This window comes from Aspergillus melleus, assembly GCF_016097325.1.
Source record: "Aspergillus melleus strain CBS 546.65 chromosome Unknown contig3, whole genome shotgun sequence".
Classification (NCBI taxonomy): domain Eukaryota; kingdom Fungi; phylum Ascomycota; class Eurotiomycetes; order Eurotiales; family Aspergillaceae; genus Aspergillus; species Aspergillus melleus.
The window spans coordinates 1,563,961-1,579,516 of NW_025763372.1; the positions used below are offsets into that span (position 1 = coordinate 1,563,961).

The 15,556-nt window shown below is 53.2% G+C and overlaps 8 protein-coding genes across 8 annotated transcripts; 5 read left to right on the top strand and 3 right to left on the bottom strand.

Annotated features, from left to right (window-relative positions):
* Window positions 1-317: 317 nt before the first annotated feature.
* On the bottom strand, window positions 318-7,639 carry LDX57_005553 (DUF3591 domain-containing protein). The gene is made up of 4 exons (XM_046087239.1): window positions 4,274-7,639; window positions 4,159-4,215; window positions 3,890-4,081; window positions 318-3,812 (listed from the first exon to the last, which is right to left on the bottom strand). Exons 1-4 carry the CDS (start codon window positions 7,315-7,317, stop codon window positions 3,725-3,727), a joined length of 3,381 nt encoding a protein of 1,126 aa, XP_045943206.1. The 5' UTR covers window positions 7,318-7,639; the 3' UTR covers window positions 318-3,724.
* LDX57_005551 (serine/threonine-protein kinase) lies at window positions 582-2,225 on the top strand (the record flags this gene model as incomplete). The annotated part of the gene is made up of 1 exon (XM_046087237.1): window positions 582-2,225. The coding sequence occupies one exon, from the start codon at window positions 582-584 to the stop codon at window positions 2,223-2,225; it is 1,644 nt and encodes a 547-aa protein (XP_045943204.1).
* Window positions 2,343-3,050, top strand: LDX57_005552 (uncharacterized protein; the record flags this gene model as incomplete). Its single annotated transcript, XM_046087238.1, has 1 exon — window positions 2,343-3,050. One exon carries the CDS (start codon window positions 2,343-2,345, stop codon window positions 3,048-3,050), a length of 708 nt encoding a protein of 235 aa, XP_045943205.1.
* A 72-nt stretch (window positions 7,640-7,711) lies between the features above and the next one.
* Window positions 7,712-8,911, bottom strand: tgs1 (RNA methyltransferase). Its single transcript, XM_046087240.1, has 4 exons — window positions 8,713-8,911; window positions 8,534-8,632; window positions 8,167-8,459; window positions 7,712-8,110 (listed from the first exon to the last, which is right to left on the bottom strand). The coding sequence occupies exons 1-4, from the start codon at window positions 8,796-8,798 to the stop codon at window positions 7,866-7,868; spliced, it is 723 nt and encodes a 240-aa protein (XP_045943207.1). The 5' UTR covers window positions 8,799-8,911; the 3' UTR covers window positions 7,712-7,865.
* Window positions 8,912-9,002: 91 nt separating this feature from the next.
* LDX57_005555 (putative Golgi reassembly stacking protein) lies at window positions 9,003-10,192 on the top strand (the record flags this gene model as incomplete). Its single annotated transcript, XM_046087241.1, has 2 exons — window positions 9,003-9,332; window positions 9,401-10,192. 2 exons carry the CDS (start codon window positions 9,003-9,005, stop codon window positions 10,190-10,192), a joined length of 1,122 nt encoding a protein of 373 aa, XP_045943208.1.
* A 428-nt stretch (window positions 10,193-10,620) lies between these two features.
* Window positions 10,621-11,502, bottom strand: LDX57_005556 (MICOS complex subunit MIC26/MIC27; the record flags this gene model as incomplete). Its single annotated transcript, XM_046087242.1, has 3 exons — window positions 10,621-11,238; window positions 11,330-11,422; window positions 11,476-11,502. The coding sequence occupies 3 exons, from the start codon at window positions 11,500-11,502 to the stop codon at window positions 10,621-10,623; spliced, it is 738 nt and encodes a 245-aa protein (XP_045943209.1).
* Window positions 11,503-11,815: 313 nt separating this feature from the next.
* On the top strand, window positions 11,816-14,215 carry OCT1 (mitochondrial intermediate peptidase; the record flags this gene model as incomplete). The annotated part of the gene is made up of 1 exon (XM_046087243.1): window positions 11,816-14,215. The coding sequence occupies one exon, from the start codon at window positions 11,816-11,818 to the stop codon at window positions 14,213-14,215; it is 2,400 nt and encodes a 799-aa protein (XP_045943210.1).
* Window positions 14,216-14,955: 740 nt separating this feature from the next.
* Window positions 14,956-15,360, top strand: LDX57_005558 (uncharacterized protein; the record flags this gene model as incomplete). The annotated part of the gene is made up of 1 exon (XM_046087244.1): window positions 14,956-15,360. One exon carries the CDS (start codon window positions 14,956-14,958, stop codon window positions 15,358-15,360), a length of 405 nt encoding a protein of 134 aa, XP_045943211.1.
* Between the last annotated feature and the right edge of the window lie 196 nt (window positions 15,361-15,556).

The following is a 15,556-nucleotide window of genomic DNA, read 5'->3' on the forward strand; positions in this document are numbered from 1 at the left end:
CCACTCTCTTTGCGAGTCATATGGGCGCAATTCAAGACTGTACAGAAATCGGAGCAACGGGGCTGGTAGAGACCACATCAATTTCAGCGGCAAAGTCGTCCATTCCCTTCGACCATGTCTGATGTCTCGAGCTCTGACGTTCAGAATGCCGGCAAGGACAAGATTCGAGCCCGTCTGAGGGAGAGAAGCTCAAGATTGCTCTCATTACTAGGCCTTAGGAATCCCGCCCACGGTGCAGTTTCCTACACATCAGCTCGAGAACATCTCGATCGCAGACTAATACGTTTCCGTTAACAGTTGCAAAACTAACAAGCCCGGACTCTGCGCGTTGCTCGAAACTAGAGAGTCGTACCGACACTCTGCGATCCGGTCTTTCGTTACCAGCAGAAACCGATCCTGCAACTCATATATCCAGCATGGAATCCCCAAGTAATCATGCCTACCCGATGGCTTTTAGTACAGATAGTCCCAGCCCTGATCCAGATTCCAATTGTCAAGAGGCTTTACAGGTGCCAGGGGTAAAAGATCGACAACAGACAGAGGTTCAGTATTCTGCTTACCAAACCGATGGCCCAGGGGGCATGAGACGCAGTCAATCAACTCCAGAAGCATTCACGCACCTTTTCTCACGGAAACTATCCAGTACTTTTGGGAACCCGACTGTCATCCGTCGGGCTCATCTGCGCTCAAGACCGAATATTCGTGCAGTGCAGTTTGCGATTCCTACAAGCCCACCCCCGGAAAAGGATTCTGAGAGTGATCACAATAGCTCAAACCCTTCAACACCTCCCAGTAGTAGTGCCTCTCCCCCAGGCACTCAATCAACGCCTCCGACCTCCGAAGAGCCAACTTCTTCACCAGATGAATCGAAGCAAGCTTCGGCCTGCGCGGTCAATGTTAGACCGAGTTTAGAGTCCTCGAGTCGAGAGCCAATTGCTCAAGTGGCTACCATGCAACCGGTCCCCGGCACATCGCCGTCCATTGTCACCGTTGAAGCAACCGCCAATGCAAAGATATTCTTCGAAACGTATTTTAGTACAGTCTATTCGGGTATTGATCCTCGCTTGCAGCGTCAACGGGAACTTGAAGAGTATATATGTTCGTCACCGATCACAACTGAAGAGAAGATCAGGATACGGAAGCAATGGATCCTCCAAGAACGGGAATATCTCCGCCAATGTCGAGTGCTCAAGACTCGTTCTCACAGTGTTCGAAATGACAAAACTGTTTCCATAGCTGGGTTTGAAGTCATTAAAGTCCTGGGAAGAGGAAGCTTTGGTGTCGTGCGTCTTGTGAAAGAAAGAGTGACAGACGAAGGAAACAGAGGTGGTACTGCAGAGGATGGAGTATCTAGCCGCCAGGGCGAGGTAACGACCGGTTCAGGGGAGTCTAATCGCCGCAGAATCATGGCCGGGGTGAAGAAAGATGTCTTTGCTATGAAAGTCATTCGGAAATCAGCCATGATCCGGAATTGCCAGGAGGGTCATTTACGAGCGGAGAGAGACTTTCTTGTTGCATCTGCAAAGTCTCGATGGATTGTGCCCTTAATTGCAAGCTTCCAAGATAACAGTTATCTTTATCTTATCATGGATTATATGTTAGGCGGAGATTTCCTTAGCTTACTTTTGCGACAATGCATCTTGCGCGAGGATGTTGCGAAATGGTATGTCGCAGAGATGATTCTCTGTGTTGAGGAGGCCCATCGACTCCAATGGATCCATCGTGATATCAAGCCGGACAACTTTCTGATTTCCGCTTCTGGTCATTTGAAGATATCTGATTTTGGCTTGGCTTTCGATGGACATTGGGCCCATGACCAACTTTACTACAATGACCACAGATACTCCTTGGTTCAAAAGCTAGGGATTCGGGTTTGTGGCGATGCGCAGGATCAGAAAGACGCACAAAAAGCAGCGAGCTCTTCACCAGGTACACAAGAAGACCGACATGAAGATAGTCTTGGATGCACCACGCCTTCTTCTGGCCTTCTAAGGTGGCGAGACAGAAATCAGACACGTCGACTGGCAAGAAGCATTGTGGGAACTAGCCAGTACATGGCCCCTGAGATCATTCGAGGGCAAGCTTACGATGGTCGATGCGACTGGTGGAGCATAGGGATCATCTTATATGAAGTAAGCCCATCAGTCTCCCCTACTCTTCGGTACCAGTTAATTAACTTCTTCGGAACAGTGTCTCTATGGATTTACGCCCTTTGCTTCAAATGACCGCCAGAAGACCAAAGTGAAAATCCATGTAAGTACATGGGTGCCATACCGAACAGCGTCAGCTAGGGCTTGTGGCTCACGATGTAATAGCATCATCTCCAGACCTTACGCTTCCCCATGCATCGTCCTTCCGACAAACTTGTCACGGGGGAGGCGGTTGATCTGATCAACTCTTTACTCCAGGAGAAAGAGCTTCGGTTATCCTGCAACGACTACCGCCAAAATGATCCACCTCCTGCACGATCGCCACCGAGGTATCTCTTTTACAATATCGATGCTTTCGGTCAAGACAATAGAGGTTTCTATGTGTATACAAACGATGCCACCGACATCAAAGCCCATCCGTTTTTCCGAAATATTAATTGGGATATACTCCATCGCACGATTCCCCCTTTCATCCCCAAAGTGAAAGGCTGGGAGGATACCAGGTATTTTGATGACTGGGGAAACACGCAGGAGAATGGCAATACGTCCAACTCATCTAATATGGAGGATGAGGTAGAGGTCCGCCCGAATCCCAGTCAGTTTGACGGACAACTGTCGCTAAATCGAGATGGAGGCCCGGCGCCAGATCAGAAAGACAATCTCAAAGCAGATGTAAATTCGCCTGCACGGGACCGCAAGAAAGGCAAGGAAAAGCACCGGCCTCGCGACAAACTTTTGCGAGACAAAAGGACCGGAAAGACTGCGCTTGAAATGCGCAAGAAAAGTGCGTTTTTGGGCTACACTTACCGTCGGCCAAAAGCTGTAGCTATGGCGTTCTCTGTTGATCGAGGTCGACCTTATCTTCCACGAGGGGTCCTGTCCGAACTATATGGGTGTTGACACGATGTGAGAACCTGCAATATGTGGCGTCGATCATAGATCAAGCGGTGATCTATTCATAAGTTTTTATCTTTACTTGGAGATGGTACCGGGGAATGGCTGAAAATACGACATGGAGCCAGCGTGGTGCCAGTTTTAGGGTTTTTGTTATACTGGCTCGAATTGGATGGATGAACCACCATTCTATCCTTGTTTTGTTCCCATGTTTTCTGTTGTCAATTCCTTTGAGTCACGCCAATCCATCGCAAAAAATAGCATTCATAATTACAAGATAACAGTTTCAAACACAATGGCAACAATCGCCAGCCCATAAAAAAGTGATGTCGAATGGACAAACAAAAAAGCCTTGAGAAACACAACGACGCGGCAAGCACGAAATCATTTTTCTAGATGTTTCTCGCCCCAAAAACCATATAAACGCGAAAGGAATTCGCAGCGCCATCCGGGCAAGTCTGCTTGCAAGTAGCATACTAAGATCATGGAGTACTCTCTCAAAGAAGCAATATAGGGACCCATTTCGAAAGTGTAGAAAGAAAAGTAGAAGAAAACGTTCCAATTATCATCGACGGCAGGGGTATCATAAAGAAGCAATTAGAATGGAAAACTGAGAAATCGAAACCACGAAGCAAGACTGCTCGTTAGAAGATAAGACATTGATCTGTGATTTGAGTATATTAGACGGCGGGAGGAGCGCCCATGGCGAAGGCCGACTCGCTGACCCGGTCTTCGGGTTTCATGGTACCGTTGAGAAGAGGGCAGAGTCTGTAGGCGGCAAGAGCCGTCAGCAAATATATCATAGAAAAAGTATAGGGGAAGTATATATATGAAGATGCACATACTTCTTGTTGGTCTTGATGTGACCGACTTGATGACAGTTGGCACACTTGCGCTGAGTACCGGCCGACTTGCCACCCCCAGAGCCACCTTCTGCCGGCGACTCGCCGGCGGAGGTTCGGACAACACCCTTTTGCTTTTCACGCGCGAATCGGCGTTCTTTGTTGCGATTGAGACGGCTAAGTTCGTTTTCAATCCTGAGTAAAGAGTGAGTAAAAGGGCTGGAAGAGACAATGAAGACAGAAAGGATGTTGGGGGGGGGGATTCAATATACAGTTTCTTGTTGCGGGCATCAATCTCTGGGTCGCCTGTCGGTTGAAGGGAATCAAGCCTGCAAGAACGGGTTAGTGAGTTCCATGAGATCCCAGCTCAGAGTTATAGCCACTTACTTGGTCGATAGAGCCTCGGCTCTATGGCGATGTTGAATGTAGTGCCGAATGACCCGTTGATCCCATATGAGGGTTTCTTTGGGATACAGACCCCCCTTTTCGTCCTTGTAGTATCGAATAATCCGGAGGACCTTGCCTTTCTGATCTGGCATACTCATCTTACTAAATTGACTGGTTGTCTCATCGTCTCGACGACCGGGAGCTGGAGTAGGGGCTTCCGACCTTGGAGTCGGTTTGCCGAACTCCTCCTCGTCTTCGCGATCGATATCACTTTCCGCGTCCGAATGCTCGACAGTAGACGACAAGCTAGCTTTCTGGGCATCCCAGATTCGTCGAATCGAGGTTTCGTATGATTTTTGCTGCCGAGCCACATTGTAACTGTGTCCACCCAGTTCTTTAAGTCGTTGCGCGTCCAATTTATCCTCAACACTTTCTCCAATCGCCTTGAATCCTCCTTTCATGGATGTCTTAATAAAACTGAAACCCTCGCCACGACCGGTAGGATCACCTTCGCCGTGGAGTTTGAGCATAGCCTTTCCTTGTGACGCAAGAAGGAAGTTTCGTGTTGCTTTCCACGGAGCCATCTGTTGTTCGAAGCTCTCGCCTTCTCCGTCATCATCATCGTCGCCACCGGTTTCGGCATCATTGCCATAACCAGTGTCATGCAAGTGTTGTTGACCAACCTGCATGGACTCAAGTAAACACACATCCTCAGGTTGAACCCAGGCGCGAATCACATCCTGCTCCGGGACCGGCTCCAAGGGAACCCAGTATTTGGAATCCTTATCATGCTGAAGGAAGTCCTTGACTTTCTGACGGTTCTGCATATCGCTTGTTCCGGGAATGTGGGCAGTAACGTCGCTGATCGAAAGCCTGAGGTCGGGGCTCTTCTTCAAGAGGCGGTAAACAAGCATTTTCATACGGTTTTTGGCAACCGTGGTGACCTTTCGTGAGTGAGGTCCAGGCACATCCACGGACGGGAATTGCTGGCCGGCAACATAGAGGTTTTCTATGTTTCGAAGGTAGTAGTTGCTGCCACCCCCAGTGGTGCTACTACGCACCACCAAGAAATCGGTCGATTTGGCTTGATGTTGGAAGAGGGGTGCGCGATACATGGAGTTCGAAACAGCGGGAGTGATCTCCCCTGAATCAACGTGTCCGAAGATTGAGAAGGGACTTTTATCTTGGGGGAGGAGAACGACGGTTTCGCCAATTTCTGCCTTAGGGCGAGTCGGATCCTCCATGCTCTTTCGCCGATAATAATTGATAAATCGATTCGACATTCCAAAGTTCGAGAGCATGAGGGGTGCCTCTTCCGAGTACTCGACGAGCAAAACGTGAGAATTGTCCGCCATTGACAGTGCCTTAGTAGAATTGTATAATTGCTTGACGTCTTTACCCTTTTGGTGCTTGCGTTTGATGTGGACGGGGTTTTTAAACCAACAAGTCTGGCCAGCTCGGAAAGACAAGGCCGGCCGGTGGAAAGATCGAGCTTCCGCTTTGGCAAGCTCGGTCTTGTAATATGGCCATTGCAAGCGAAGGGCTGGCATACTGTGTTCGAGAGTAACATTGCCCAGGGTGCTCCGCACCTTGTTCTGATGGTTCTGCTTGAGCATGTCGTAGGCTTGGTCGTTCGAGATGTTGTAGCGAGAGGTGAGACGCCGAGTGACGTTCACATCCATGTCCTCGCGATTCAGAGACCCCAGAGACTTGGGCTTTTGGGCAGCAGAATCAGGACCGCGCTCATCAAGCAAGATATGAGGATCATTCATGTCAATCGTGACCTTTTGAGCAATTCGCGACGTGAGTTGCGAGGGGTCATCCATCACAGGCACGTCGATATGGGAAAGGGCGATCAACTCGGTCGCATCTCTGCCGATCTTTCGCTTCTTGGTCGGGCGAGTGTTTTCAATCAGCCAGTCATCCTCCTCGTCTTCGCCTGTATCCATGGGGGCGGGCTCGTCAATATCCATGATGGAGATATCATCCTTGACATCCCAGTCAGTGCTTACAACCCGAAGGTCATGCAAGGTGATGCCTCCGGGCAACGCTTCCTCCATATCCGTGTCTTGTTCGAACTCCTCCCGGATTTCCTCCTCTCCAGCCTCTTCTTCCTCCTCCTCTTGTGCAACCTCAGCTATCGTCGTAATTCCTAGATGATCCGATTCAAGCGAGCGTTTGAAGACTTGACCTCCAGACCTGAAGCTTCTCTCCTGGTCCTGCGCCAATTCAACGTTCAGCTTCGTCGGAAGTACCGGCTTCGGGGGTTTGGGGGGCTGTTTGCCGAGGAAGAAGGCCTTCTTGTGAGGGATCAATTCTAGGAAGCGAGGGAGGGTTTTGCGATCAAATCCAGGGAACAGGGATTGCAAAAGCTCCTCCACGTTCTCTGGCGGGGCAGGGGGGTTATCGGGGCCAACGTTAGACATGGCAAACAAAGCCTGCTGAAGTTTCCATGCCCGCAGGGCAGCAGGATCCATATCCTCTCCCGTGGGACTCATGACACCAGGATCTTGCATAGCCTCCTCGACATCTTCCTCCACGTCCATCCGCTCCGGCTCAGCAGTGGGTGTTTCGGTAGCGACGGGAGGCGCTGGCGGCGGTTGCTCGCCTTCCTCTTCCTCGAAAAACAAATCGCGCGTCGAGTCCACCTGATCAGGCCCAGGCGAGGAGGGCCCGTCACCAAACAGGTCGTCAAATTCATCCGCAGCTGGCTCTTGTGGCTGGTCTTGTTGAAGCGGCTCGTCATCAGCCGGGCCTCCGAATAGATCATCGTCCTCCGCTTCAAACAAATCTTTATCGAGGTCATCGGTGTCTGCAACTCCGTTTTCCGCCATTCTTTGGGCTCTTTCCTCCTCTTCGGGTAGATCGTCGTCGTCAAAATCTTCGTAATCGATAGCATCATCTGCCTTCTCGCCAGGTTCCAAGTCTCTGTTTAAGAAATCCAAGGACATGCCGCCCTCGAGGGGGCCGTTCATCTGTCGCATGACATTTTCGAAGTCGGCATCTTCGGCGTCGGCCGCCCCGGTTTCCGTGGCGTGAGGCATGTTGTGGACGTGAGAGTTAGTAGAGGTCGAGCGAGGAGCTGGTTGGGGCGACAAAGGAGTCGTAGAAGTTGCGGTGGTGTACAGCGCGTGGGGGGAGCGGATCAAACGAGCGGAGCCGGAACAGAAGAATTAGAAAAAAGTCCGCATGGGGACGGACGCGTAGTCTACTCGAGACTTCGCAGTTGAATGATATGCCCGGCTCGATGAAAATAATTTGAAAGGAAGAGACGGATGAAACAGGCCGAGGCGAGACAAGAGGAGACGAAGCGAAGTCGACGAGAGAAACAGAAGATGCCGAAGGGACGCTAGGCCGCATCGGGTAATCAGCTTCAGACATTCACCTTCTTCTTACTAGAAGGCTCCAATCAGGATACCAGTCAATAATGGAAATGGCTCATTTATAGAAAAGCAAAGGGTATTATTGTTCGTTCATCAGAGCAGACTATCATACATCACAGAACAAAGCAAACACTGGCGCGCGACCGGGAATTTCCCGTCCCATCGCGTGTGTCATTATGTACATGAGGAAAAAGGAAAACACCCACGAATCACTGCAGATTGAACCCACCGTAGTAAACACAAAGGGCTTTGCTGGCTCCCTCCATACAGTAATGCATCACCGTTGATTGCTGCCCGTCCTTGACCACCTTGGCCAATTGTTTCACATCTGAAGTTCGAGGCAGAAAGAGGACCATATGCTCGCTAAAGAGTGCAAATTCACGGTATAGCTTGCTCAGTGAATATGGTTCCATTGTGCGCAGATTGAATACCTTGTCGGAGCGATATCCAGGGCCTATGAAATTGAACATTAGTGCTACTCATGCAGGGAACGAACTGACTGGAACTAACCGCCCCAGGGAGGACTAGCAAAGATGACGCTATACGGAGCCAGATCCTTGAGTTGGTTCTTCAAAATCTCGAAGCAGTCTCCTTCAAACCAGGTGATCTTGTCCTGCACCCCGTAGATTTGCGCATTATGCTTAGCACACTGTAAGACAGCCGGGTTCTTCTCGATGGCGTAGACTCGCTTCCACTTGCCCGAGAGCGCGAAAGCGATGGAATTCCCTCCAGCGCCAGCAAACGTGTCTACCAAGATGCTCCGTCCAGCGGGGGCCGCGCTGGCGACGTGTTCGGCGATTTTACTGTCACCGTGATCTTAGCGTCGGGATTCACAGGACAGTAAAGATTGGAGAGAATGGAAAGAATGTAAACTCACTTGGCTACAGGTTCGGGAGTAACTCCAAACCATGCATCGTCGGTCAGCCAGACACCCTCGTCATACCGCGAGAATATCTTATACCGCTGAGCCCAGTAACTAGACCAAGGGTCAGCAGAGGCCAATCTAATGGAGGAGGGTTGCGCAAAGCATGCAATATGAATTCAAGGCTCCCATACTTTTGGATATCCCAGGGAACTTCTCCGATGTGATCGTAGTGATGGACCTCCGGAGGAGGACTGTCTGCCATGGAGAGAACTGCCATAGCAAGACGAACGGGCAGAGGCGCAAAAGACCAAAAGCAATGCTGATGATGAAAGTCGATAGTGACGAAAAGCGATAAACTGATAGCGTGTTTGTCTTGTTTGCACCCCCGCCTTTCCCTCGTTGGCGACAAGTCGCAGTCGAGCATCAACAGAACCAGCAACTCCCTCCTGTTCTTTCCCCGCCGCTTCCGGGTATCGTCGTCATGTTTGGAGCTCTAAATCGATTTATCGGGCGTCTGGATTCCGATCCTGTCCAGCATCCTCGATCGCCTGCCACAAACGACAGCGCATTTGGCTTCCAAGTACTCCGCAACAAAGACTCCGAGCTCCCCCTAGAGCCATGGTTCGATTTCATCGTCGGCATCAATGGGCGCCTGATCGTGAGTGGCCGGAGTGTCTTCTTTTTCATACTATCCGTTCAGATCGCTAACCAGTCTCGCCATCTGAAGGAAGATCCGGACCCAAATCTATTCGCGACCGAGGTGCGCAACTGCGCCGGTTCAAGTGTAACATTTGAGATCTGGAGTGCCAAGGTAGGTTGACGGACGATTGATGCTCATGTCAGATGTATCCGCAATACTAATGACATATCTTGTATTAGGGTCAACGGACGCATACGGTGTCTATTCCGGTACCACCTTCCAACCCTACACTAGGCCTTGCTCTCCAGCTGGCCCCTCTTTCGTCTACGCAGCATATCTGGCATATCCTGAACATCCCATCACCGCTGAGTCCGGCCTACCGAGCCGGACTGTTGCCACACTCGGACTACATTGTCGGGACTCCGAGTGGAACGTTACGAGGCGAGTCCGCGCTGGGTGAGTTGGTGGAGGACCACCTGGACCGCACGCTGGTGCTGTGGGTGTACAACAGCGAATTCGACGTCGTACGTGAGGTAGAACTGGTGCCTACCCGGGGCTGGGGCGGGGAGGGTGCATTGGGTGCTGAGCTGGGATACGGCGCCTTACATCGGCTGCCCGTGGGGTTGGGCGAAGAAGTCGAGGGGCCCGGCGAGGTGGTCTTCGAGACGCGAGAGGACGGCACCTCAACTCCCGTCACGGCTCATTTGGGCCCAGCGCAGAGCGTGGGAGCGGCTGCGCCTGCTGTTGGGGGCCAATTTCTCGTCCCTGCCAACATTTCTACGCCGCCTCCTTTGGGCTCCCAGCCTGGCACTCTGCCTCCGATGGGACACGCGCACTCCGGACCGCGTCGGGGCAAGGCGCGACCTGCGGGAGTATCGCCAAACCGGGCCTTTGATGACTACTTTGCCGAAGGGGAACAGAAAAGTAAGGAGCAGGATTTCGCGCCGTCTCGCAAATCAACTCCGTTGCCTCCTCCGCCTAAGGCTGGCGTGCGATCTCCCCCGACCGCAGAACAACCAGCCGGGCCATAGGAAGGATAGAGAAATATCAACGGAATTCGTCGGGGCCCTTTCTAATCCTTTGTGTATTGTAGAGTAACATGGGTCTCCGGAGTTACGATGGACCTTATACCAATGATGAAACGAATATTTTCTTTATAGATATACAATTTCCTACCCAGGGATTGACTTCTTGTCATGGAATCCCGCCGTCCGCCACGGACAATCTTTCGAGCAACGAGCAGAGATATGTAGAACAGCGTGGGACCGGTTCGTTCGAGTCTACTTAGAATACAAACACATATGCAAGGGAAACCGTAACCCATCCCAAGCCCGGAGGGGTGGTACACCAACCACGGGCTCCAAATTGTATCCGCTTCAAGGAGAACAACCAAATACAAAGCACAGAAGCTAAAGGAAAATCAAGGAAAGGATAGAGACAGGAGGGAATGCTTGCCACTCTAATGGCCCTTGCTGACCAGCTCCTCCAGCTTCTTCCGGGTGTCGCCGATCTTCTTCTCCATCATGGCCCGTGCCATTCCGCTGTGCGCAATACCCGTGGACCAGATGTGTTCGGCCTTCTCCCGGATCAGGAGGTGCTGTTCCGCCACGGCGGGGACCTTCTTCTCGTACTCCCAAGCCAGGTCGGAAACGTTGCGCATCGTCACGGGTAAAAGCGACCAAGCGGCAACGGTACCGAAGGCAAGCGGCGAGGCGGAGCGCAGAAAGATGCCGCGGTTCCGCGACACGATCGAGCCGGCCATGGCGGCAACGACGACGTACACTCCGCCGGGAAGCAGACGCTCTCCGGACTCCGGGGACGGGGCCAGCGAGGCAACGGTGTTGGTGAAAGCGTTCTCAATGTGAAGGGCCCGGGACAGGAAGTCGTTGAAGCAGTTCTCCGCAGCCAGGGAGTTGTTGTAGAGGAAGAGACGGGCTTGTCGGATCTGGGCGGTCAGGATATCTGTGGGAGTCGGAGACGACGAGGACGAGGGCGAGGACGGCTGGGGCACAACGGCAGAGGGCGTCTTAGGGAGCTCCGGAGTCTCGGTGGGGAAGTCATCATAGATTGGCTTTCTCTACAGCCACGGGGTCACGTTAGGATACTAACTCTTTGCGACAGTCATAGAAAGCAGACGACGGTGCATCTCAAGAAAGGTTGAGCCCTACCAAGTCCTGGGGTTCTTCAGCCCACGCGGTGCGACGGGGAGCGAGAGCGACACCTCCAGCCAAGAGAGTGGCAGCGAATGGGGCCACAGCCCGCTGGAAACGCGGTCAGCAAGAAGCCAGGAAAGTAGGCGAGGATGAATATCTACCTGGCGGAACATTGGCCGGAAAGACATGGTGGGGAGAGGCCAATTGGGGGGAGGAAACTGTGGGAGACAGGCAGAGGGCCAGAGAGAAGGAGAAGCAGAGATGAGGTCGAAAGCGTGACCGCCAAGCCTTTTTTTTCGCCGCCTCGGCTTTTCCTCCGTCATCGTCCGGCCTTCTCTCTCTCTCTCTCTTTCTTACTCTTACTTTATTACGCTTCATTTTCCCCCACTTCCTCCCATGTTCCTCGGTTCCTCTTCTATCTTTACCGTCTCGTTGCTGCGGGACATGTTGGCCTCGTCTCTATCTTCTCTACCCTAAAACTTGTCCCGTTCCATCCCCCCGATGAGCGGCCATTTGCTGGCGCCCCTCCGGCGTCGGCCTTGGACGTGTCGGACATGCCTGCAGCGACTGCAGCAACAGACTCGACGATCCCTGGAAACGGCGGCAACCTCACCTTCGCATCGCGCCAATAGTTTCGAGTATGCACCCGCCGGAACCGCGACGCAGAAGAAAAGCGCGGACGACCAGGTTCTTCGCCGCGTATTCGACTCGCCGCCCTTCTGGAGGGAGTTTTCGCAGCGCCGCGCCTCGCAACCCTATCCGACCGGTCTAGTGCAGAACCAGTACCTGACAAGTCCCGATGGCTTTCGGACGTTTGCCCATGTCTCGCTACAGAAATGTCAAGCGATCGTATCCAAAGTCTTGGCGGCATCGACCCTCGAGGAATACCGGGACATGGCTCGGGATCTGGATCGGCTAAGTGACCTTCTGTGCCGAGTGATCGATTTGTCCGACTTCATCCGGACAATTCATCCAGACCCCCGCGTTCAGGAGGCGGCGACGCAGGCATATGCGTTGATGTTCGAGTACATGAACGTGCTCAACACCACGACGGGGTTGAACGACCAGCTGAAGAAAGCGGCCGCCAATCCGGAGGTGACGGCACAATGGTCGGAAGAGGAGAAGATCGTGGCCCACATCTTGATCAAGGACTTCTCGAACTCGGCCATCCACATGCCGCCCCACGAGCGACAGCGGTTCGTGAACCTGTCCAATGAAATCAGTCAACTCGGGACGACTTTTGTGAACAGCGCCGAGCCGGCTAAATCGAACGTGGTGGTGAACACCAACAGCTTGCGAGGGCTCGATCCCATGCTGGTCCAGCAAATCAAGCGATGGAATCGCAGCACCGCGGCGGTGCCGACCATGGGTATGATCCCGCGTCTGGCACTCCGATCGGTGCACGACGAGGCAGCTCGGAAGGACATCTATCTGGCGACGCGCACTTCCAGCAGCCGACAAGTTCATCGGCTGGAGCAGCTTTTGGCCAAACGGGCCGAACTGGCTCAATTGTCGGGCTACTCTAGTTTCGGGCATATGACGCTGAGCGACAAGATGGCCAAGAGTCCCGAGGCGGTGTCCAAGTTCCTCACCGCGCTGGTGGGCAGCAACCGGCAGTCCGTGCAGGAAGAGCTGTCTCATTTGCAGGCCATGAAGGGCAGCGCGGCGCTGCAGGCGTGGGACCATGCATATTACGTCCACCAGCGGGTCATGCAGTACTCGCAATCGAGACGCTCACGGGAACTGAGTGCCGTCCCCGAGTTCTTCTCGCTCGGAACGGTGATGCAGGGCCTATCGCGACTGTTTGACCGCCTCTACGGCGTGCGCCTGGTGCCCCAGGAAACGGCGCCCGGCGAGACGTGGAACGCCGATGTGCGCCGACTGGATGTGGTCGACGAGACGGAGCGACACATCGCCGTCATCTACTGCGACCTGTTCTCGCGTCCCAACAAGCACCCCAATCCGGCTCATTTTACGCTGCGATGTGCCCGCGAAATCTCACCGGAGGAGGTGGCCGAGTGCGCGACCATGGGTTCGTCCGCTCACCCTAACGACGGCATGGCCACCGCAGTCGAATCCCAAACCCTCCGCCAGTTGCCTACGATCGCCCTGGTGTGTGACTTCCCCGAGCCCCCGGCCACCGGTGCCGGACGACCCTCGCTGCTAAGCGAGCACAGCGTACGCACACTCTTCCACGAGATGGGCCACGCCGTGCACTCGATCCTTGGCCAGACACGACTGCAGTCGATCTCCGGCACGCGGTGCGCCACCGATTTCGCCGAGCTGCCCTCGGTGCTCATGGAGCGCTTCGCCACCGCTCCCGAAGTTCTTGCCCTCTACGCCCGTCACTGGCAGACCGACCAACCGCTGTCAGAGGAAATGATGCGCCGCATGGAACAAGATCGCAACGCACACGGTTCCATCTACGGCGCCGTCGAAAACGAAGCCCAAATTCTCATGGCGCTCGTCGACCAGGCCTACCACTCTCAGGGACCGTCGCAGTCCCCCATCTCCTCCACCACTCTCTACCACCAGGTCTGCTCCGCCCACGCCAGTCTTCCCGACCCGGCGGACTCCAAGACCTCGTGGCAGGGCTTCTTTGGGCATCTGTACGGCTACGGTGCCACCTACTACAGCTACATCTTCGACCGAGCCATCGCCAACAAGATCTGGGAGGATGTTTTCCGCGGCGGTGCCGCCGCCGTGGACCGCGCCGCGGGTGAGAAATACCGCGACGAGGTTCTCCGCTGGGGCGGCGGACGCAACGGATGGGACTGCGTGGCGGGAGTCTTGGGCAAAGACCATCCTGCCAACGCGGACGGTCGACTGGCGGACGGCGGAGACCAGGCGATGCAAGAAGTCGGTCGCTGGGGACTCGGACGGGACGGAGTGTCGGGTTAGACATCTGCTTATACCTGTATAATTAGTCTTAATTGTTATAGATAGCCCACGTCTATTTTTTTGTCTCACCTTTTCTCTTTTTCTTTTTCTTTTTCAACCGTCCTTGGCTTGACTGACGCATGAGCATACATGAATCCATGCGTCACTCATGCACCCTACATCGATAGTTCTTAAACCGAACTGCCCTACCTACAGACTCGACCGTACATATCTCCCGCTCACCCCCCAAACAAGAAAAGCAAAACAGAGAAAAACGAGCTGGATGATCGCCGAAGTCACACAAAAAAAGACGATGATCTGGACGTGTCACGACATGCACGAGTTAAGTTGCGGTGGCACCAAGAAAAAGAAAATCCCATCCCAATCCAATCCGACTGTCACCACGCAAACGGGTGAAATGATGCAGGCAGGATTGTCGAGAATCAACAATCGGAATTGATTATTTGCTACATATAAATTCCTATGTACTTCCTGAGGTGAAAGAGGAAGAGGAGGGGGGGAAAGGAAGACATGGGTTATCCTGTCCTCTCTTTTCTTTTCTTTTCTCCTCTATTTTCCTTTCTCTTCCTCTCTCTTTCTCTCTCGGCTATTCTTCTTACCTTCGCTATTTCTCTCTCGCCCAGAACCTGGTCTTCTAGTTTTCTTAACTCTGTTAAATGACATTCCTACAACTGCACCAATGAATCCTGACCAGCAAAACATACCTTTTATTTAATTTAATACTCTAATATCGCCTTATCATGCCTCTCGACACCGCCCCTTCGTCCTTCACCACCTCCGACTCCTCCTTTTCACTACAAAGACCCTCACGTTCGCCTCTTCGCTGGGTATCACGGCGTCTCTCACGTCCCAAACCACCGTTGAATCCCAGTCCCAGCGACGATTCGGAGGAGGAGCGTGTGACCGAGTCATATGCCGTTTATTGTCGGGCTTTCACCGGTGCCCAGCCCGAGTCCGTGCACCTAACCGAACGCCAGTCCTTCGATTTCTTGCCAGTGGGCGCCTACGGCTTCACTCAGCTCGCACCGCCCCGTTCGAGGACGCCGCCGCCGCGTGTGCTCACTCCCTCCCTGTACAGGGCGTCCACTCTGGTTCAAGAACCCCCTCGACGACCGTGGTGGAAACGGATACTGTGTGGCTCCTAAGACCGAAGACGGCCACCCGGGTCGCCCCCAGTGACATGAGGGGTTCAGAGACAGAAAGGAGGATGCAGACAAGAAGAGACTGGGGAAAGAAAGAGACAAACAAGAGATATCAGTCGAACAGGGGTATCCTGAGCTTCGTATTACATACTATACAACCTAATCAATACAACGTGCAATTCAATCCAAACCCACCCTG